This window comes from Ornithorhynchus anatinus, chromosome 14, assembly GCF_004115215.2.
Source record: "Ornithorhynchus anatinus isolate Pmale09 chromosome 14, mOrnAna1.pri.v4, whole genome shotgun sequence".
Taxonomy (NCBI): Eukaryota; Metazoa; Chordata; class Mammalia; order Monotremata; family Ornithorhynchidae; genus Ornithorhynchus; species Ornithorhynchus anatinus.
Window position 1 is genome coordinate 672382 of NC_041741.1, and position 21402 is coordinate 693783.

General features: G+C 50.4%; 1 protein-coding gene and 1 long non-coding RNA gene across 4 annotated transcripts in view; one reads left to right on the forward strand and one right to left on the reverse strand.

Moving 5' to 3' along the window:
- Nucleotides 1-8651: 8651 nt before the first annotated feature.
- HIF1A (hypoxia inducible factor 1 subunit alpha) overlaps nucleotides 8652-21402 on the reverse strand; it is a 42507-nt gene continuing 29756 nt past the window's right edge. For all 3 annotated transcript variants that reach the window (XM_039914107.1, XM_029079472.2, XM_039914108.1), the window contains exons 5-15: nucleotides 21104-21216; nucleotides 20001-20203; nucleotides 18768-18874; nucleotides 18058-18205; nucleotides 17438-17658; nucleotides 15384-15667; nucleotides 13640-13762; nucleotides 12618-13000; nucleotides 11205-11310; nucleotides 10202-10331; nucleotides 8652-10058 (exon numbers count right to left, since the gene is read on the reverse strand). In XM_039914107.1, the coding sequence (XP_039770041.1) occupies nucleotides 9907-10058; nucleotides 10202-10331; nucleotides 11205-11310; nucleotides 12618-13000; nucleotides 13640-13762; nucleotides 15384-15667; nucleotides 17438-17658; nucleotides 18058-18205; nucleotides 18768-18874; nucleotides 20001-20203; nucleotides 21104-21216 (1970 nt within the window). In that variant the 3' untranslated portion in view covers nucleotides 8652-9906. The remainder of the gene's footprint in view (nucleotides 10059-10201; nucleotides 10332-11204; nucleotides 11311-12617; nucleotides 13001-13639; nucleotides 13763-15383; nucleotides 15668-17437; nucleotides 17659-18057; nucleotides 18206-18767; nucleotides 18875-20000; nucleotides 20204-21103; nucleotides 21217-21402) is intronic.
- On the forward strand, nucleotides 12996-16533 carry LOC114816696. The gene is made up of 3 exons (XR_003764506.2): nucleotides 12996-13626; nucleotides 14210-14291; nucleotides 14386-16533. It is a non-coding gene; the product is annotated as an uncharacterized LOC114816696 (long non-coding RNA).

Consider the following 21402-nt stretch of genomic DNA (forward strand, 5'->3'; position numbering starts at 1 on the left):
CTCCTCCGCTTGTCAGCTGGGTGGGTTCGAGCAAGTCACTTAATTTCTCTGTGCCTCAGTGACCTCTTCTGTAAAATGGGGATGAAGACTGTGAGCCTCCCGTGGGACAACTTGATGACCCTGGATCTCCCCCAGCGCTTAAGACAGTGCTCGGCACATAGTAAGCGGTTAAGAAATACCAACATTATGATGATTATTATGATTATTATTGGGGCTCAGCGCCCTGGCCCCGGGTTGGATTCATTCATTCATTCAATAGTATTTATTGAGCGCTTACTATAATAATGTTGGTATTTGTTAAGCGCTTACTATGTGCAGAGCACCGTTCTAAGCGCTGGGAGAGATACAGGGTGATCAGATTGTCCCACGTGAGGCTCACAGTCTTCATCCCCATTTTACAGATGAGGTCACTGAGGCCCAGAGAAGTGAAGTGACTCGCCCACGGTCACACAGCTGACAAGTGGCGGAGTGGGGATTCGAACCCATGGCCTCTGACTCCCAAGCCTGGGATCTTTCCACTGAGCCATGCTGCTGGTGCAGAGCGCTGGACTAAGCGCTTGGAATGGACAATTCGGCAGCAGATAGAGACCATCCCTGCCCACTGACGGGCTGACAGTGTAATCGGGGGAGACAGACGGACAGAAACAGCGTGGCTCAGTGGAAAGAGCCCGGGCTTGGGAGTCAGAGGTCATGAGTTCGAATCCCAGCTCTGCCACTTGTCAGCTGTGTGACTGTGGGCAAGTCACTTCACTTCTCTGGGCCTCAGTTCCCTCATCTGTAAAACAGGGATTAAAAGTGTGTGAGCCCTACGTGGGACAACCTGATTCCCCTGTATCTCCCCCAGCGCTCAGAACGGTGCTCGGCACCCAGTAAGCGCTTAACAAATACCGACATTATTATTATTCTCTGTGCCTCAGTTACCTCATCTGTAAAATGGGGATTAACTGTGAGCCTCACGTGGGACGCCCTGATGACCGTGTATCTCCCCCAGCGCTTAGAACAGTGCTTGGCACATAGTAAGCGCTTCACAAATACCAACATCATTATTATTAGAAACGATAGCAATAAACAGCATGAAGGGGATGGACACCTCCTTGAAGCAGCGTGGCTCAGTGGAGAAAGAGCATGGGCTTTGGAGTCAGAGGTCATGGGTTCGAATCCCCGCTCAGCCACTTGTCAGCTGGGTGAACTTCGGGCAAGTCACTTCTCGGGGCCTCAGTGACCTCATCTGTAAAATGGGGATGGAGACCGTGAGCCCCACGTGGGACGAGCTGATTCCCCCTGTGTCTCCCCCAGCGCTTAGACCAAGTGCTCGGCACATAGGAAGCGCTTAACCAATTCATTACCCTATTTATTTTGTTAATGAATTGTACATCGCCTCGATCCTATTTAGTTGCCATTGTTTTTACGAGATGTTCTTCCCCTCGACTCTATTTATCGCCATCGTTCTCGTCTGTCCGTCTCCCCCGATTAGGCCGTAAGCCCGTCAAACGGCAGGGACCGTCTCTATCTGTTGCCGACCTGTTCATCCCCAGCGCTTAGTACGGTGCTCTGCACATGGGAAGCGCTCAGTAAATACGATTGAATGGATATTATTACCTCCTTAAGAGACGCCGGCCCGCCTACCCGCGGGGGGCGGTGCCGCGGGCCGCACATGGGGGCTCACACGTAGCGGGGGCGGGGTCGAGGGGCCCGGGGCTGCGGCGGAGCACGTAGAGGGCGAGGTGGGCCCCGGGCCTCCCCCTGCCCCGTCCTTCGCCTTTACCCTCCTGCTGCAGCCGGAGCCGCTCCTGCCCCCTCGTCGCTGGCATCGGCGCAGTGTGCCCACCGGGCCCAGGTAAGACCCCGGAGAAGCAGCGTGGCTCAGTGGAAAGAGCACGGGCTTGGGAGTCAGGGCTCCTGAGTTCGAATCCCGGCTCTGCCGCTTGCCGGCTGGGTGACTGTGGGCCAGTCACTTCACTTCTCTGGGCCTCCGTTCCCTCAGCTGGAAAATGGGGGTGAAGCCTGGGAGCCCCACGGGGGAGTTGCCATGGTTTTTACGAGATGTTCTTCCCCTCGACTCTATTTATTGCCATTGTTTTTGTCTGTGCGTCTCCCCCGATTAGACCGTAAACCCGTCAAACGGCAGGGACCGTCTCTATCTGTTGCCGACTTGTTCATCCCAAGCGCTTAGTACGGTGCTCTGCACATAGTAAGCGCTCAATAAATACTATTGAGTGAATGAACAACCTGATTCGCCTATGTCTACCCCAGAGCTTAGAACAGTGCTCGGCACATAGTAAGCGCTTAACAAATACCAACGTTATTATTATTACCCCCGAGCCCTTCTCCGGGGGGCGGACGGAGGGTGTGTTTGCTTCGCTGGACCCTCTTCAAAACCCTCCTGAGAGCTCACCTCCTCCAGGAGGCCTTCCCAGACTGAGCTTCCCCTTTTCCCTCTGCTCCTCCTCCTCCTCCTCCCCTCAGCACTCTGCTCATTTGGATAGATTTTTATTACCCCATTTATTTCGTTAATGAGGTGTCCATCCCCTTCACTGTATCTGTGGCGATTAAATTGTCTTGTTTTTGTCCGTCTGCCTCCCCCCCCCCCCCCCCCCCAATTAGGGAAGCAGCGTGGCTCAGTGGCAAGAGCCCGGGCTTGGGAGTCAGAGGTCATGGGTTCGAATCCCAGCTCTGCCACTTGTCACCCCCATTTTCCAGATGAGGGAACTGAGGCCCAGAGATGGGAAGTGACCTGCCCAAAGTCACACGGCTGACGAATAATAATAATGATGATGGTATTTGTTAAGCGCTTACTATGTGCAGAGCACAGTTCTAAGCGCTGGGGGGGATACAGGCGGATCAGGATGTCCCACGGGGGCTCACGGTTTTCATCCCCATTTTCCAGATGAGGTCACTGAGGCCCAGTGAAGTGACCTGCCCAAAGTCACACGGCTGACGAGTAATAATAATAATGATGGTATTTGTTAAGCGCTTACTATGTGCAGAGCACTGTTCTAAGCGCTGGGGGGATACAGGCTGATCAGGATGTCCCACGGGGGCTCTCGGTTTTCATCCCCATTTTCCAGATGAGGTCACTGAGGCCCAGAGAGCCAGGCTGCTCTGCTGAGCGCTCAACGAGAAGCAGAATGATTAAGGAAGTAGCGTGGCTCAGTGGCAAGAGCCCGGGCTTGGGAGTCAGAGGTCATGGGTTCGAATCCCGACTCCGCCACCTGTCAGCTGGGTGACTGTGGGCGAGTTACCTCACTTCTCTGGGCCTCGGTGACCTCATCTGTCAAATGGGGATGAAGACTGTGAGCCTCATGGGGGACCTGATGACCCTGTATCTACCCCAGCGCTCAGAACAGTGCTCAGCACATAGTAAGCGCTTAACAAATACCAACACTATTATTAGACTGTCAGCCCGCCAGTGGGCAGGGATGGTTTCTATCTGGTGCCGAATTGTCCATTCCAAGCGCTTAGTCCAGTGCTCTGCACGTACTAAGTGCTCAGTAAATACTATTGAATGATTGGAGGGAGGGAGGTTCCCCGGCGTGCCCCTCTCCCTCCCTGCTGCCCTCGCAGGGGTGGGCAGAGGGGCAATGGGGAGGGGGCGGCCCCAGCCGGGCTTGTCCCCCAACCCGGGCCTGGGCCCGCGGGCCCACGTGTCGATGCCGCAGTGTGGAATTCGGTTTCCCCTCCTTTCCCGCACCCCAGCGCTTAGTACATTGTCCATCGCAGAGTAAGCGTTTATCAAATACCACAGTTATTATAGGCAAAGCAGCGTACAGTGCTCTGCACAAAGTAAGTGCTTAACAAATACCAACATTGTTGTACCCTATTTATGTTATTAATGAGGTGTACATTCCCTTGATTCTATTTATTGCTATTGTTTTTGTCTCCCCCAATTAGACCGTAAGCCCGTCAATGGGCTGCCAAATTGTCCATTCCAAGCGCTTAGTCCAGTGCTCTGCACATAGTAAGCGCTCAATAAATACTATTGAATGAATGAATGAATGAATGAATGAATGAAGAAGTGGAAAGAGCAGAGGCTTGGGAGTCAGAGGACTAGGCCCCAAGCCCGGCTCCGCCACTTGTCTGCTGGGTGACCTAGGGCCAGCCACTTCACTTCTCTGAGACTCAGTTACCTCCTCTGTCGAATGGGGATTAACACCGTGAGCCCCACGTGGGGCCACTTGATGACCTTGTATCTACCCCAGCGCCTAGCACACAGTAAGCGCTTTCTGAATACCATAATTACTTCTCCGGCCCCTCGTGGGCGACCCAGTGCTTGCCGCGGTGACCTTTCGGAGCCTGGCAAGGATGGGAGGGACGGGCCGAGGGTGGCACGTGGGAGCGCTCAGCCCAGAGACCCGGCCGCCCTCGGGGGTCCCGGGGAAGCCAGGAGGTGGCCCTCCTGGGGACCACCCCCTCCCTCACCTTCACCCCAACAACGGTCTGATCATACAGTCCACAACCAACGAGAAAGCCAGATCTTATCCTGCTCCCTCTGCCCCCCCTCCACCCCCCTTTCACCTCCCCCCCATTCACCTCCCCTCAGCTAAGCCCTCTTTTCCCCCTTTCCCTCTGCTCCTCCCCCTCTCCCTTCCCCTCCCCTCAGCACTGTGCTCGACCGCTCAATTGTATATATTTTCATTACCCTATTTATTTTGTTAATGAGATGGACATCACCTTGATTCTATTTATTGCTATTGTTTTAATGAGATGTTCATCCCCTTGATTCTATTTATTGCTATTGTTTTTGTCTGTCTCCCCCGATTAGACTGTGAGCCCATCAATGGGCAGGGTCTGTATCTGTTGCCGATTTGTACATTCCAAGCGCTTAGTACAGTGCTCTGCACATAGTAAGCACTCAATAAATACCATTGAATGAATAAACCTCACGATTCGAGGTTAGGCTGGTCTCAAAGCCCTTGGTATAGCGCCCTGATGCCTTCATGCCACTCAGTCCTTTGATAGCATTGATGAGAGCTGTGTGCAGAGGACTGTACTGAGCGCTTGGGAGACTATAATACAGTTAGTAGATACGATCCCTGCCCTCAAAGGGCTGAGTCTGGTGGAGAGACCGACATGAAACCATTTTAGCAGCCCAGTTCAATCTGTCCCTCCCGGCTGAGGTAGCTTCTACCCTGGCATTTTTTAAAAATTGTATTTGTTAAGCACTTAGTATGTGCTAAGTACTGTATTGGGTGCTGAGATAGGTACAAGCTAATCAGGCAACAGTCCCTATCCCACATGGAGCTCACAGTATTAATCCCCATTTTACGGATGAGGCAACCAGAATTAAGTGATTTACCCAAGGTCACATAGCAGACATGTGGGAGAGGCCCGTGCTGTATGCTGCTCCCCACCTCCCGTTCCCTTTATGGTCTCAAAGATTCTGAGTTTTTCATCAAGTGCTCAGCTTGCACCTCGGGATCTCTGCTTCCAAGCAGGGAATGTCATAAATCGGTTTGGGACATTGGACAGCTGTGTTCATGATCACATGGTGGACATTTTCCACGGCATGTCCTGGGTGGGCCGACCGCTCCTGCCCACACAAGAGAGACCGATAAATGAGTGGGCGGCAAGAAGGGAGGAAATGCTTCAGAACCCCTGCTTTATCAACTCAGGAGTCAAGGGAGCTTGTTCTCCCTTTTTGCCGGAGTAGGAGGAGGGGGAGAGGCCACAAAGGGAGTTCAGAGGCCTCAAGGCAACAATAGGGCCCCCGCCCACTGCCTTGGGGGAAGGATCCCGTTCAAGAGAATGGACAAACCGGGGCTTTTTAACCACCCGAAAAAAGCCTGGTGTCGGTCGTGATGGCTAGCTGGTTTTGGGGGGTGTCAAAGTTGCGGAGTGAATGTCTGTGTCCCGCTCTCGCTTTCCAGAACCTGAATCCCAGCTCCCCAACTGGAGCAGGCTAGCCGGTTTCACGGGTCAGCCACGTGGTCCCTTAATATGTCCCAGCAACTTCCCTCCCAGCCCTAAAATGGGGAAGAGCACCGTCAACTCGTCCTCCCTCCCTACCTGCCTGCAGCTGCCCATCCTGGCCTGTGCAGCCACTGTGGCCTGGGGCTCAGGAGTGGGTGCCCAGGAACGGGAGGGGACCAAATTCTCTGGCTCCTCCCTGCTGCCAGCCTATCAATCCATTAATGGTATTATTGAGCACTTGCTATGTGTTGAGCACTCAGAGTACAATATAATAGAGTCGGTAGAACCACTCCCCAATAATAATTGTGTTATTTGTCAAGTGCTGTGTGCCAGGACTGTACTAAGCGCTGGGGTGGATCCAAGCAAATCATGTTGGATACAGTCCCTGTCCCACGAGGGGCTCACAGTCTCGATCCTCATTTCACAGATGAGGAGGTAACTGAGGCTCGGAGAGGTGAAGTGACTTGCCCACGGTCACACAGCAGACAAGTGGCAGCACGGGGATTAGAACCCATGACCTCCTGCCCCCCGAGCCCGTGCTCAGTTATTATAAGGAAAGGTACATAAGTGCTGTGGGGCTGGGTTGACTGTCAAGTGTTTAGCAGGTACAAAGAACCCATGAGTGCGTTTGGGAGGGGGAGGGGGATGATGCCCGTGTGGGAGGGGAACCCAAGTACCCTCAGCTCTTCCAGTATCCGTGCGATCACTAAGCAGGGAAGGCACTGGGGAACAATCCACAGTCCTGTAGGCTTTAAGTTCATTGTGGGCAAAGAACATGTCCACCAACTCTGTTGTATTTTACTCTCCCACTCAGTGCCCTGCACACAGTAAGCACTCAGTAAATACCATCGATTGATTGAACAATCTCCCGACAGTGTGCTTCTGCCTGGATAGATGGGGGTAGTGCCGTTTTTCAAGGCCTGTGCTTTCAGAAGCGAGTTTTCGGCAGAACGGAAGCACTGTGTTACCGGAGAGCTACGTGGAGGACTTTTTCTCTGTTCCGCCTCAGATTGAAAGGTTTTTCAAGTGGGAAGGGGCATTGGCCTCCACCCATTCTCTGCCTGAGCTACAAATCTTGGATGTTTAGTTTATGGTAGGTCCCAGAAGGGAGCAGTGAACACGACTTCACCCTCAGCAAACACCATTGATTGATTGGAAGATAAGCGGTAAAATCAAGTGGATAGAACCCAGGCCTGGGAGTCAGAGGACCTCGGTTCTAATCCCGGCTCCGCCAACTGGCTGCCGTGTGACCGTGGGCAGGGCACTTCTCGGTGCCTCAGTTATCTCATTTCATTCAGTCGTATTTATTGAGTGCTGTGTGTGCTTTTGCAAAATGGGGATTTAGACAGTTGACTAGCTTGTATCTACCCCAGCGCTTATTACAGTGCTTACTACATAAGCACATAAACACCATAAAAAAAAAGTAGCCCTTCCTAGATGTCCTGGCATCACTGCCCAGGGGCTTGAGAAGCAGCGTGGCTCAGTGGAAAGAGCATGGGCTTGGGAGTCAGAGGTCATGAGTTCGAATCCCAGCTCTGCCACTTGACAGCTGTGTGACTGTGGGCAAGTCACTTAACTTCTCTGTGCCTCAGTTACCTCATCTGTAAAATGGGGATTAACTGTGAGCCTCACGTGGGACACCCTGATGACCATGTATCTCCCCCAGCGCTTAGAACAGTGCTTGGACATAGTAAGCGCTTAACAAATACCAACATTATTATTATTATTAAAAGAAAAATTTAGCCGGCCAGTCGCACTAACAGAACATCACCTTTGATAATAATAATGTTGGTATCTGTTAAGCACTTACTATGTGCCAAGCACTGTTCTAAGCTCTGGGGTAGATACAAGGTAATCAGGTTGTCCCACGTACGGCTCACAGTCTTCATCCCCATTTTACAGATGAGGGAACTGAGGCCCAGAGAAGTTAAGTGACTTGCCCAGTCACACAGCTGACAGGCGGCAGAGGTGGGATTCGAACCCATGACCGCTGACTCCCAAGCCCGGGCTCTTGCCACTAAGCCACGCTACTTCAGGTAACTGGGTCCCAAGGACACACCAGATGGGCCCAGTCCAAATAGCTTTGATGTGCCCTGGTTCCAGAAGTTCCAGCGGACTGGTGGAATGGTTACGCTCCTTTCCAGTCTGTGGTCCGAGGGATGGCGGGTTACTTTACGGGGCTACCCCTCAGGCTGTGGTGTAGGAATATTTCAGTATCAAAGCATGTTAATGTTAATTCACCCAGAACTACCCTTCCATCTGCAAGAGTCTAGAGCAGCTATCTGGACAGCTGGGGAAAATGTGGGAAGACCCACAGAAACGTTTCCGCCTCCGCTTGCATTACCAACTTCTCCTCGCTGATCCAAATCCAAATATTTATGGAACAGAAACTGAAATGGTACTGTTTCGTTACCGTACAAAGTTTGTGGCTTTATTGGTGACTAAATTCCTCTGTCCTGAGAAAGATGAATTCCTTCTGGAATACTAGGGTTCCACATTCCTCACCTTGGGCTCTCAGAGACCTTACAGGATGGACTGGAACACCTCCTGGGGAAAAAAAAACAAACACGCACACACACACACAGAGCAAGTGAGAGCAGAAACAGGGGAAACACAGATGTAATTTGAGAGGAACACTTGAGATTAGTAAGAAAAACAATGCAAAAAGGAAGTTAATTGAACCAGTCTCTCTCCATGTTAAAGATTCCACTCTTACTTGCAGACAAGACAGTCCCTGAGGGGCCTGGTCCACAGAAAATGTTTATTGATGTAACAAAAACAATACAGTTAGTGTTAGATCCAACCACAAAGAGCAAAAGAAAAAGAATGAAAAATTTTTACAATACACATAGGAAAAACAAGATGTTTAATGTTAACTCTATATTCCTAAAATAAGGTTTCTAAAAAAACATTCTGAATTTACTGAATTCTATATGAAAACACAAGGATGTTAATAGCGACAAAGTGCATGAAACCAAAACATCAAATATTGAGCAACTCAGTGTACTACGCAACTTTGCTAACAATGCATGGGGTTTTTTTTTTTTTATTTTGTTTTGGTCTTTTTTTTTTTTTTTAAACCACCTGCTCAAAATATCACCTATACCACACAGGGTAAGCAGAACATTTAGATTTAATATCAGTTACACAATATTAGCCAGAACTTCCACAACTACAGGTAAGATTTTTTTTTTGAGCTGGCAAAGTGACTACAGAAATGTCAAACCGTCTCTCTAAATGAAGAGAATTTATCCAAATGATGCTGTTAGTCCTTCCAGATCAGACCCACGTTTCTACTCTAGTACGTGAATAGCTTCATTCACTTTAGACATAAATCACCCAGCACGGAGCAACCGTTCTTATGGGACTAACAATGACATCGGGTTTAACAATTTCATAGGCAAACAAAAGTTTTTCTTAAAAACTAGTTTTATAAACGCAGAATATATTGCATGAGGAACTGCTGGTTTTTTTTTTAAGAAAATATATTGTGCGATTGTGGCTACGATGTACTGCTGGCAAAGCATTATTGTTTACGTAAAAATCGGAAAAAACCGAGTAAGACGATAAAAATCTTCCGACTGCCTATGATCTGGAGGAAAGTTACTGCCGGTTTTACTCTACTGGTTTTTTATTAATAAAGAGTTCTCCAAGGGACAAGATCCCTAGCCAAAAAAATAAATAAATAAAAAAGGTGCATATTTTCAAAGTTGCTTCTGCAATGTATTGAATTGATTTGGAGTACCACAGGATTATGAAAATGCACTACGGTTGTGACGGGGTGTTACTCTGTTATTTTTTTTCTTTTTTTTTTAAGGAACAAAGGAAAAGGGACCATCAGAGGAAATCAAGGAGACAGGGGATCGAAACTGAACTAACTGAATTAGTGCAGTATTGTAGCCAGGCTGCTTCTAAAATCAGATATAGAAAATATAAATAGGCTGCTTTAGGGGATGATCCACCAGTGTCCGGAGAGGAAGGAGGACTGGGAAAGGCTCAGTTAACTTGATCCAAAGCTCTGAGTAACTCCTCCCCCTGGAGCAGGTTTCTGTTGCCTTGGATGGGCGCGTTGACTTCGCAGTCGTAACTGGTCAGCTGGGGCAGGCCGCTCTCATCCATCGACTGCCCCAGGAGTCTACTTGCTAAGTCTAAAGGGGGAAAAAAAAACAACCCGCCCGTTAGATGTGGACACTACAAATGCATAAAGGAGACAACCATCAGCATCCCTCTGAGCTGCCCCTGGTCATTCTCATTTCTTCCCTCTACTCACGGAGAAAAGCAGAGCACTAACCAGAAGATAGTAAGACAACCGTCTTTTGTTCCTCCCCACTCTGCTCACTAGATTTGCATCCTTTTACGCGTTTCCAAGAGAGGGATGTGTTCGTTTCATTGTCCTCTGGCTGCTGAAATAGCAACGACCCCTACAGATGAAAAAGTCATTCAAATTCCATTGCACAATGAAGGTTCCACGTCAAATCCCAATCAGTAACCAAAAACAAGGTCTCCTCCTACAGCTTTTATCTACCCCTTGCCTAAGGATGGGCTTCCCTCCCTGAGACTCAGAGACAACATCCAAAAGAACGGGAGCCATTCTAGATAAATGCCATGGGTTATCTGTGGCTGAGTGTGAAATCTTAAGTGGCAGCAGTCGCTGGCCTTTCTGCCGCCAAAGGGAGAGAAGATAGAGGTGCTGGCCAAAGTCGACCACCCGCTGGAATTTCTAGACCCTAGCTTTGCGCGGGAATCCACGGCAGTTCTGCACATCCCACCGAGGAAGGGAAGGGGAGGTAGCTCACACAGACGGAGCAGATGGGGAATACCGGGGGCCTGGGGGCTGCCAGCAGCGGACGGAGGGAACCCGGCTCCCCCGGACTTCGAGGCCCACTCTCTACCCTCGAGACCCTCAGCCTCTCTGTTGACAGAGAACCGAGGCCCGACACAAGAGGGAGATCTTAGTACACTGCTCTGCACACAGTAAGCGCTCAATACGACCGAATGAATCATTTACTATGATGGTGAAGATTAAAGTGGTACCTGTTAACCACTTACTATGTGCCAAGCACTGTTTTAAGTCCTGGGGTAGATCCAAGTCAATCAGGTTGGACATAGTCCCTGACCCACGTGGGCTCACGCTCTTAATCCCCAGTTTAGAGATGAGGGAACTGAGACTCAAGTGACCTGCCCAGGTCACCCTGAAGGACCAGGGATTAGAACCCAGTCCTTCCGACTCTCAGGGCCATGCTCTATCTACTGAGCCATGCTGCATCTATGCACCTAAGTGCACGCACACTTACAATTCCCACTACTTGGAGTGAACTGTCCTGTTCCATTTTTCGTTTTCTCTGGGCATTCTGCAGAGCCAGCATCTTTGGATTTAGCTCTTCATCTAGTGCAGTAGTTCTGAAAGGAAAATAATTAGGCAGAGTTAACTGAATATTTGTACTGCCACCAAACTGGTATAAAATGGTGCAGGTTGGGTAACAGTCTTTTGCCAGCACTGACCACTGTCTTTATAACAGGGTTTGTTGTCCACAAGAATGATTCATCCTCCCTTTAATTAGTATTTGTTTCAAAGGCCACAATCAACCCTTAACTGTCCCGAGGAGATAACAACAGATCACCACTAGCCTCAGCTAGCCATGTTGTTACAGAATAATGATTATATTAAGCAACTATGTGCCAAGCACTCCGCTAAATGTTGGGGTACAAGATAATCAGGTTAGATGCAACAATCCCTTTCCCATTTGAGGATCGCAGTAAGGAGCAAGTAGAAAAGCTACTGAACCCCTCTTTACAGGTGAGAGAGCCGAGGCAAAGGTAAGTCAAAGGACTTGTACAAGGCTACCCAGCAGGTAAATGGTGGAACTGGGATGAGAACCCAGATCCTCTGACTCCCAGGCTCTTCCTACTAGGTCACGCAAAAAGCAGTAGAAGCACTCAATGGATAAGACTGATTGATTGGTCATGGGGACTACTAGCCTGTAAAAAAAAATCTGAATCCATTTAGATCAGCAGAGAGCAAATGAGCCATCATCCATTCAGGGTCAATCGCTTTGGCAGAGAAAGACAGGCGTTTTTACCCAGGGGGCCAACACGAAAATCAAGTGCTGAATATTGGTTTAGAACATCTATCATTTAATCCAAAATCTGGGGACACACCCAAACTTCGATGGTTGAAGGGAGGGGGGTCGTGGGCAAACCCAGGGCAAAAGCTATAGTCTTCAACTAATCAGAGCCCACAATGTCAATAAAAAGAACACATTCCCACTTTTAACATAAAGAAAAACAAAGCCATTCAGGAAATTAGTGTTCAAAGGCACCAAAGTTAACAAGTGTACTCTGTACCTTTGGGGTGATTCTGTTGCTGTTATCCATTTTCATGAAACAATAATAATAATTGTTGTATCTGTTAAGAGCTTACTATGTACCAAGCACCGTTCTAAGCGCTGGGGTGGATTTGAGATAAGTGGGTTGGACATAGTTCCTGTCCCACATTGGGGTCACAGTCTTAATCCCCATTTTAAAGAGGAGGGAACTGAGGCACAGAGAAGTTAAATAACTTGCCCAAGGTCACACACCAGACAAGTGGCAGAGCTGGGATTAAAACCCAGGTCCTTCTGACTCTTAGGCCCATGCTCTATCCACTAGGCCATGCTGCTTCTTACGAGTCAACAGGACTAAGGCTTCACTCAAAATATCACCGATACCTTTTACTCAGAGTGACAGAGAGCAAATTAGGACTCCTTGGGTGAGACATCTCCGTCTGTTCTATTACTCCTTTGCCCGCTCTGGCCGGAGAAGCCGTCCGACTGCGAGCCCCCCCATAGGGCGACGCTGGGGCCCCGGTGGTTTCCGTCGCGTGACCGGGAGATGGAGAAACAATCTGTGTCTTCATGTCATCTATGCCCTCCGGGGTTCCCGCTTTCAGTTTGTCGGTAGTGGCAGGTGGCAGGAATATGGCGATGGGGTTCCCGTTCGGAGGACCGGCGGAGCCAGTCTCTATGGGTGACAGCTGATCGAAGGAGCGTAACTGGAAGTCATCATCCATCGGAATGTATGGCGCCAACATCTCCAGGTCCAAGTCCGTGTCCTTTAAGTGAAACACACGATAAGGGGGTGGTTATGTCCTGGGGACCGTTAGAATGCCAGTGACGCGATTGGTGGGTTTCAAGACACGCCGTCACAGAGGCGTGTTGTGACTGACCGGCCAGCCAAAGACCTCAAAACATAGGCAACCAATGAACCTGTGCCACCCTGCATTCCCCCTTCATTTCAGTGGAGCAGAGCAGACTCTCGATCTCTCCCAGGTCCCTCCCTTACAGGCCTGGATGAGAAGGAAGAGGCAGGAGGCCAGACAAGGGGGAAGGAGCTGGGTAAAGTAAGAGGGAAGTGAAGGTCTTGAAAAGCATCTTTATCTTTTGTGAAAAAAGCCACAAGACCTCTTCCCGCAGAGCTGTCTTCTCCCCACGCAGAGCTGTCTTCTCCCCACCGGTGATTTGTAATTGGGAGGATCTCATTTCCCCCACACTCCCAACTCCTGCTCTGCTCCTCCCAACCCTCCCAGTCAAGCAGGCGGCCCCCTGACAAACAGCCTCGGGCAAGAAAGCTTGATCATCCTCAGAACCCAGCACTCTCTTTCTGGACCTTACCGACTGTTTTCCAGTTCTATGAAGAGAAAAGAAGGTGACCAAATTTAACACAAAGAGCAAGAGGCAAGTAAGTTGCGTACCTGAGCAGAAAAAGGATTCTTTGCTTCCGTGTCTTCTGCAAAAAGTTTCTCCACCAATTCCAGCTTGAATTCACTAGCCATATCATTATCTACATTAAAGCAGTATTCACTGGGACTGCTAGGCTGTAAAATAATTTTTAATCAATTTTAGTTTTTTGTTCCAAAAGCAGCTCCATATTTTATTACTTAAATACAGTCTTGAGGATTACTAAGCTTAATATCGATACCACTTCCTCCCTGATGACTTCCCTGACCTTTCCCCCCAGGGACAGGGCATAGGTCACCCTACCTAGCCTGACCTTTGTCCTCACCTCCACAGAACGTGGTCCCTGGGGTCTCAGATGGAGACGAAGGGCAGAAGACTCTGCTTTCTGTAGGAGCTGAACAGCTCCAGCTTCAGACTCTGGGCCCTGGGTGGACAAAGGAAGGAGGTGCTGAAGGCCCCAAGGGTCTTGGGGGCCTTGCTGCCCATTGTGTGAACAAGATGGCTAAAGCATATGCACCTAACTTGTCATACAGATGCACATGGTCCCACTGTTGCTATTATTAACACTAATTAAGCTTTTACAGTGTGCTAAATAAACCCTGGAAAGATGACAAGAAAGCCCAATGAGACAAAGTCCTTGACCCACAAGGAGCTCACAGGCAGAAGGTGAGGATGGGCATATAAAACAATAATACAGTCCAGACCACAATTCAGGCAAGTAAAATAGCCAACCAACACCGGAATGTCCTTTTCCTTTCAGATCCAGTTTACACCTTCGTCCCAAGAAAGGGAGATGGGCCCTGGGGGACCACCTCTCCCCAGAATGAGTACAGCGGAACCCAACCTGGAACAGCCTGAAATTGCCCTGTTCCAGCACAAGAGGAAGATACTCAACGGAGAAAGAGCAGAGATCCGCAGGGACTGTCCAGACCAGACTGGTGCGGGAGGGGGAAATCAAAGAGGTGTGCTGGGCCCAGGGAGTCCTAATCTCACACTGTGGTAGCCTTTTGGGCATCAGAACCTACACTGCGTGCCGGACTCGTTCCCACTCCCGAGAGCCCGACGCTGGTCTCTGAGAAGCGGGTCGGGGTCGGACCCCAAAGTGATAACCGTGGTACGTGGGTGGTTACGTGCCAGGTGGCGGCAGTCCGGCAGTCACAATCCATTGGTCGTTCTGCCGCAGACAACTGCTACCCAGTGGGGCAGTCTCTTCTTTACTCCTCTCAGCCGCCTCCCCTCTGGACCTTCCTTTTGCTACACTGAGCCAGTCCCTCTGGCCCACAAACCCCAGCCCGAGCCGCCTGTGGGTAACGGGGCTCTCGGCTCAGGTCGACTCTGGACCAGACGGAGTGGCTCCGGCACCCTGCAGACCGACCCCCTATGCCCGCCATTCCAAGGGGCTGGTCGCCAGAATCAGCTGGCCGGCGGCTCAGGGCCGGACACTCTCCGAGCGATGTTGGGGTTATCACAATTTTATGGAACCTGATTCCCAGATGGACCCCAGACCCTTAGGAACAGCCGTCCCCAACACTTTCAGACCCGGTTCGGCCCACAGCCGACCCCCTCTCTACCCTCAACATCTACTCCCGGTTAGGCTCCTCGCACCCTGGATGCCACGGTGCACCCGGTGGCCCCGGGTGTCTCCGCGAGCCCCCAGCATGGCCACAACCCACTCGGGGCTGGGTGCCCCGGCACTCCTCGATGCATAGACAGCAGGCCCGGAAGCCGCCCCGCCTCCACTCTGCCCCGGGGACTGACCTCCGGGGAGCTCTGGTCAGTGCTTGCGTCCGAAGGGCTGGCTGGCCGCTCCTGTAACTGAGGCACGGTGAAAGTCAGTTCCAGGGGCTCGGAATTTGGCTCTAACTTGGTGACGATTTCTTGGTTGAGCGCTGGATCGGCGCTGCTGCGCAGGGGTTTGTCTGGCTCTGTGGCAGGCAGGGGAGACAGTGCCAGGTTGAGGTTCTGCAATTTCTCACTAGACGAGGGGAGCATCACATCATTATACAAGGGAACTTCGTCAAGCAGCTGCTGCTCCTCTGTTTCTGCAGAAGGGGAAGAAAGGGAGCCTGTAGGGACTGGTAGGCTTGCAGTTCACTTGAACAAACAAGGACACCTTCCTCCTCTGCTTCCCTGGTCCGACCCCTACCGCCTCACGGGCCCGAGAGAACGTGGCCAGGGAATGGGGGAACCCGGGTCTTCCAGGACCGTGCGCCCATCGAGGCACGGTTCTCTGCCCGGCTTTTCCATCGGGAAAGGCAGCCCCCACATCCTGGAAATGCGGATGCATCCGGAGCGTACCGGAGCGACTACTGAAGTGAGTTTGCCCAGAACTGGTTCGGTACTGGGATTTTCTTGTACGCTGAACTAGAAGAAATTTTCACTTAAGTCAATATTCTTAAGGTTGCAGGAAGTTGAGCAAAGAGGGAGATGATCACATATCTGATACCAGTTAGCACTTACTTTCAGAGGAGAAAATGGTTTGGGAACTGATTAAAAATGGGGTTTCAATACCCGAATGAATCCAACATCTAGAAAAACCGAGCCCTCGTCCCCCGCCAACTCTTCTCAGTAGTCTCTCTGTCCTCAGTCTCTGCTCTCCTCCCACTTCCGGGGCACCACACTCTCTTTGCTGCTCCCCAATCTTTCTTTAAAATATGGGTCCGGAGCCCTGCGCCGGTAAAAGTGATGGCCCAGCCCCTGTGGCAGTACCGAGTCTCCCTCCTCTCAGGGAAATCCTAGAGGGATCTGGGGCCCAACTTTTTTCCATCTGGACAGTAGATCCTCCTAAATGGGCTCCCCTTACCCCTGCTTCTCCCCATCCCCCTCCCAGCCCTCACTAAAAGCCAAAATGGCCCTAGCTGTGATACTAGCTTCCTGAATAAAGACCATCCTAGTGTCTTCTCCCTTACAACCCCTGCCTTCCCCCCTTCCCCGACTGTCATCCAGAGTCCTCACCCTCACTGTCACCTTATCCTTTTCACCTTCACCTTCCCGTCAACCCTGACCGTCGCTGCGGTGGTCTAACCTGGGCCTGGCCATTTCCATCTGGGCAACGCTTCAGTAATACTAACAACGGTATTTGTTAAGCCGATCACTATGTGCCAATCCCTGGGGTAGATATTAGATAATCAGATCCCACACGAGGCTCACAGTTTAAGTTGGAGGGAGAGCAGGGATTGAATTCCCATTCTGCAGATGAGGTGACTGAGGCACAGAGAAGTGAAGTGACTTCCCCGTGGTCACACAGCAGTGGTGGAGTTGGAATTAGAACCCATGTCCTCCGAGTCCTAACCCTGTTCTTTCCACTGAGCCATGCCAGCCAGGTGCCTGGGGAGGGTGGGGGAAGTGGGGAGGGGACAGTTTCCCATCACCACCTCACAGGCACAGCCAGACTCCCGACTCTGCCATCTCTGCAGGAGACCAATAGGCCTGGACCCAGCAGGTCCCGACAGGCGGGCTGGAGGGAGGGGAATGGAGGGAGCCCAGCCCCCAAAATATATACCCTATTGCTTAATAATAATGTTGGTATTTGTAAAGCGCTTACTATGTGCAGAGCACTGTTCTAAGCACTGGGGTAGATACAGGGTAAATCAGATTGTCCCATGTGACGCTCACAGTCTTAGACCCATTTTACAGATGAGGTGACTGAGGCACAGAGAAGTGAAGTGACTTGCCCACAATCACACAGCTGACAAGTGGCAGAGTTGGGATTCGAACCCATAACCTCTGACTCCCAAGCCCGGGCTCTTTCCACTGAGCCACGCTGCTTAATGCCTACCTCCCATTAGGGAATGGACCAAATGTATACTGACCATTATTGCCAAAGTCCAAATATATAATAGTATCTCCAGCAGCTGGGGCCAGCAGAGTCAGAGCATCTGGTTCCTTCTTCAGCTTGTCGAAGAGACTGCTTGTATCTTCTGGATCTGCCTTGCTGAATATCTGTGTCATCTTCATATCCGGAGATTCAACCGGTTTCAGCACGCATTCGGTTTGCCCCAGGGAGAAAATCAGGTCTTTCTGAACGATCCCACTGTCCCAAAGGAAAATCAGAATGGTAAATCACTCATTGGGCCTCTTTTCACTCCACCCCATCCCATCCCATCGTTCTCGGGAAATTGGAGAAAGACACTGACATCTGCCTCGGGGTTGATGTTTTACTAAAGGATCCTGGCTCAATGAAGGGAGAATGGTGAAAACTTCAGTTTCCAGCTCCCTCTGGGAAGATTAGAGGAGCAGCCCTAATTCATTCTTTTCCACTAAAAGGCTGAAATATCAACTCTGGATAGAAAAGAAATGAAACTAATTCCTAACATCTTACAGGGAGTTTTCTCTAGCAATTCCCAGAAAGCAAAGGGAGGGGATTAGAATCATTCCCACTGTGAGAAAGAAAAGGTAACATGCATCCAATGCATTCCTTCACCGAGCTTACCTTAAGACATAATTTACACACACTATGCACTGTGGTTGAGAGTTCTTAGTGTTGTATATCACAGTTGCTTGGGTTTCGACCCAAACATATCCACCTCGTTTGGCGAGCATTCTGTACTGTCCTGTAGTGACTTGTCCTTTAGTGAACACTAAAAGGATAGAGAAAGATCGTTTAACTCTGGGTAGCATTTTAAGCAAAAATATTAACCCTGTCTGTTTTACTGCTACACGAGAAAAAATGAAAACAAAAACCCAAAGACAGTGATGGAGGAAAGTGAAGCCCTCATCATCACGTTTTCATTTGGTCCCTTAAAAAGTATAACGTTTCAAGTCTTGAAAGTAAAACAATAAAGCCTCCACCCCACAAAACTCTGCTGCTAAACCCTCTCTCTTCCCTCCAAAACAACTCTTCTTGGAGTAATTCCCCGCCGGGGATTGAGGCGAGGGGAAACGCAGATCGGACCGCAATAGCAAGCTGGTGGGACTCCGAGGGAGCCAGAAGGAGCCAGGATGAGCGGTTTCTGACTCCCTCCCTTCCCCAGAACTCAGTCTTTTATAAGTCACTTCATTGGTATCATTCTCTAAACGAGAGCTACTAGCTGGTGCTCTTTAAAAAGGAGTTGTAATTTTAGGTTTAACTGAAAAATCTTCACCATTTTCTAGCCAAAAAATTGGTTCAGAAAGATGTACGAGAGCTGATTTGCCACTCACTATCGTGGTGGGTTTTGGTCAGATGATCCGAGTCCAGGGCGTGATAGTACTCATAGATTGAACGGCCCAAAAGTTCCTCTGGTTCGTAGCCCATCAGTTCGGTAATTCTTTCGGTCCAAAGGAAGGAGGGAAAAATGGAAGCATTTTTGTTCAGAACTGAACTTTAACTGAAACACTAGAATCCAAAGTCAGCTCCCAGCCTTAGTTCCCCCCGACACACATCCCGCCTCCCACACACACTTCCTCGGGCCTTCCTAAACATTCTGGAGTCATTTGGCCAACTGGAACATCAACATGTATAAGGTCTTTCAGGCTTCAGTAAGCGGCTAGATGGGCGTAGGCACCTGGGGTCTCTAGGCTTTTCTGGTCCTCTGCACCCATCCTTTCAAAAGGGTTCATTTGAAGATGAATCCATTCCAAGGACCCTCCGGCCGCTCCCGACCCGAGAGGCCGTGCCAGGCTGCTCACAGTAGCCCCAGCACCCGTGACATAAAAAGTGGGGAGGGTCGGGTGGACTAGAGGACACCCCTGCACCTCTTGGGAGCAGAGACCCGAGCCCGCAGCAGCCCCGGAAGCATCCAGCAGATCCCAGTGCCCTCGATGCCTCTGCCTGGGCGAGGGGCCGGGGTGCCCACCAGAAGGTACCGCGCTTTGGGAGTCTCGGCCCTGTAGCTCTTCACTGTCGGCCGAGCCACAGTTTTTCATTAAGATTACTGTTTGGGAGTAAAGCTCATTCCATCCCATTACCATCAAAATAGAGGGCAATGCTTCAAAATAAAAAAAAGAGCTTCATCGTTCAATGGACGTGGATTGTGTAAGGTCAGTAATGCCTAGCCTCCAGCTGAGTACAGATCAGCTTAAAGGTCCACGAATGAGCTTCGGGCCAGCAAACCCTGCTTCGATTTAAATAAGTCCTTTCACACCACCAGATGTCAGCAGAACCCAGGAAAAATAAGATTTGCATTACCAAGAACACCAGAAGCTTTTGAACAATCCCTTTTCAACTTGTTCCTACAGCTGTTTCCCTCTTAATGACTCCGCCTCCTTTAGATTGTGACCTCGGAAACACCAGAGCTACAAGTTTAATCCGGTAATATGCTCAAACACCAGTTGGATGATGCGCCCTATTTATACTGGTACATTGTTACAAATACATGGAATTTCCCAGCATTCAAACCTCTCTTGCCGAGCTGGGTCTCTTTCGGAACCGATCACTAAAAGTTATCCCGTTACCTTTCGTCGCAATAGGAAAACTTCATATCGAGGCTGTGGCGGCTGAGGAAAGTCTTGCTATCCAAAGGAACCTCAATGTTGGACGGGTGCAGAATAGGTTCGCAGATCAACACCAGGCAGGTCATAGGCGGTTTCTTGTAGCCACACTGGGCCTGGTTAGAGCAGGCATCGTACACACGGATGTGGCCCGTGCAGTGCAGAACCTAGACACGGAAGCAAAACCGCCGGTCTACCGAAGGCACCGTGGCAAACGGCTCCCCGGGGTCACGGGCCCAGGGCCCCGCACTTGTGGCCAATGGTTGCCACTGTGGAGCGGGGGTCATCAGGAGCTCCTCGCCCCCACCAGCCTCGCCCACCCATCCACGACCAGACTCGCCCTCCACGCGCGGGGCCCGTGGACTCTTTTTTGGTGAGCAGACAGAGCACAGGGTGCACGGTGACCTCAGAGGAGGGCCTGGGGCAAGTGGGGGCCCCGCTGCTCAAAATTAGAGATCTCTCAGGCAGCTACAGCTAACCTGCCTGGGGGATCGCCTTCCCCGAAGGCTCTCGAGTAAAACGTGCCTCTGGCTTGTCCACTGTCTTCACCGAGATTTTTTCTCTCAACATACACTGGATATTAACCAGTGAGTGGCATTCATTGAGCACTTACTGTGTGCACAGCACTGTATTAAACTCTTGGGAAAATAGTGGTAGGCACTAGCCCTGCCCACTGCTACAGAAGGAGTAAGTAGCTTTTGAACAAAGACTGTATCCAGGAAAGGCACCGTGGCTGGGACCAGGTTTCTACCAAAAGAAATGCAGGATGGCCGAGGTTCAATCCGTCAGCCAAAACACTCTCCCTTCTGGATGACTCCATGAGTCCTTCCCTCAGTTTAGGGGGCTTCATTCCTACTTGGGCTGCTCCCGGGCGGCAGCGCTCTCACGCTCACCTGGAATTTGATTATCCAGAATCCCCACTCTCCCAATACGCCACACCCTGACATCTACCCCCAATTTCTTTTTCCTTCTGGTGGCGGGGGAGCACTTCTAAAGGGCACACCAAAAGAACATTACTACGAGAGTCGGGCCACACCATACAAAATACAAAGGCCATGCTCACCCACCTTCCACGCCGCAGATTTTATGTTCACAGTTCGTCCCCTGCTAGTCAAGGTACACTTCATTCTGAGAAAAAAGCTGCGCTCCGTGTTTTGTTCTCTGCCCTTTTTCACGGAACCTGATCAAAGTACAAAACCAAGACTTTAGGGTCTCTAATGAAAAATGTGGAAGAAACAACTGCTGTGACTCAGTAATGACGACGAGGACCATGATAAAAGATTCGGAGAGCCCGCCGGATCACTTCACGCTCCTAGCCAAGTAAGGCTGATGACGTTATAGAATTGAAGCCCAGTCCATGTACTCC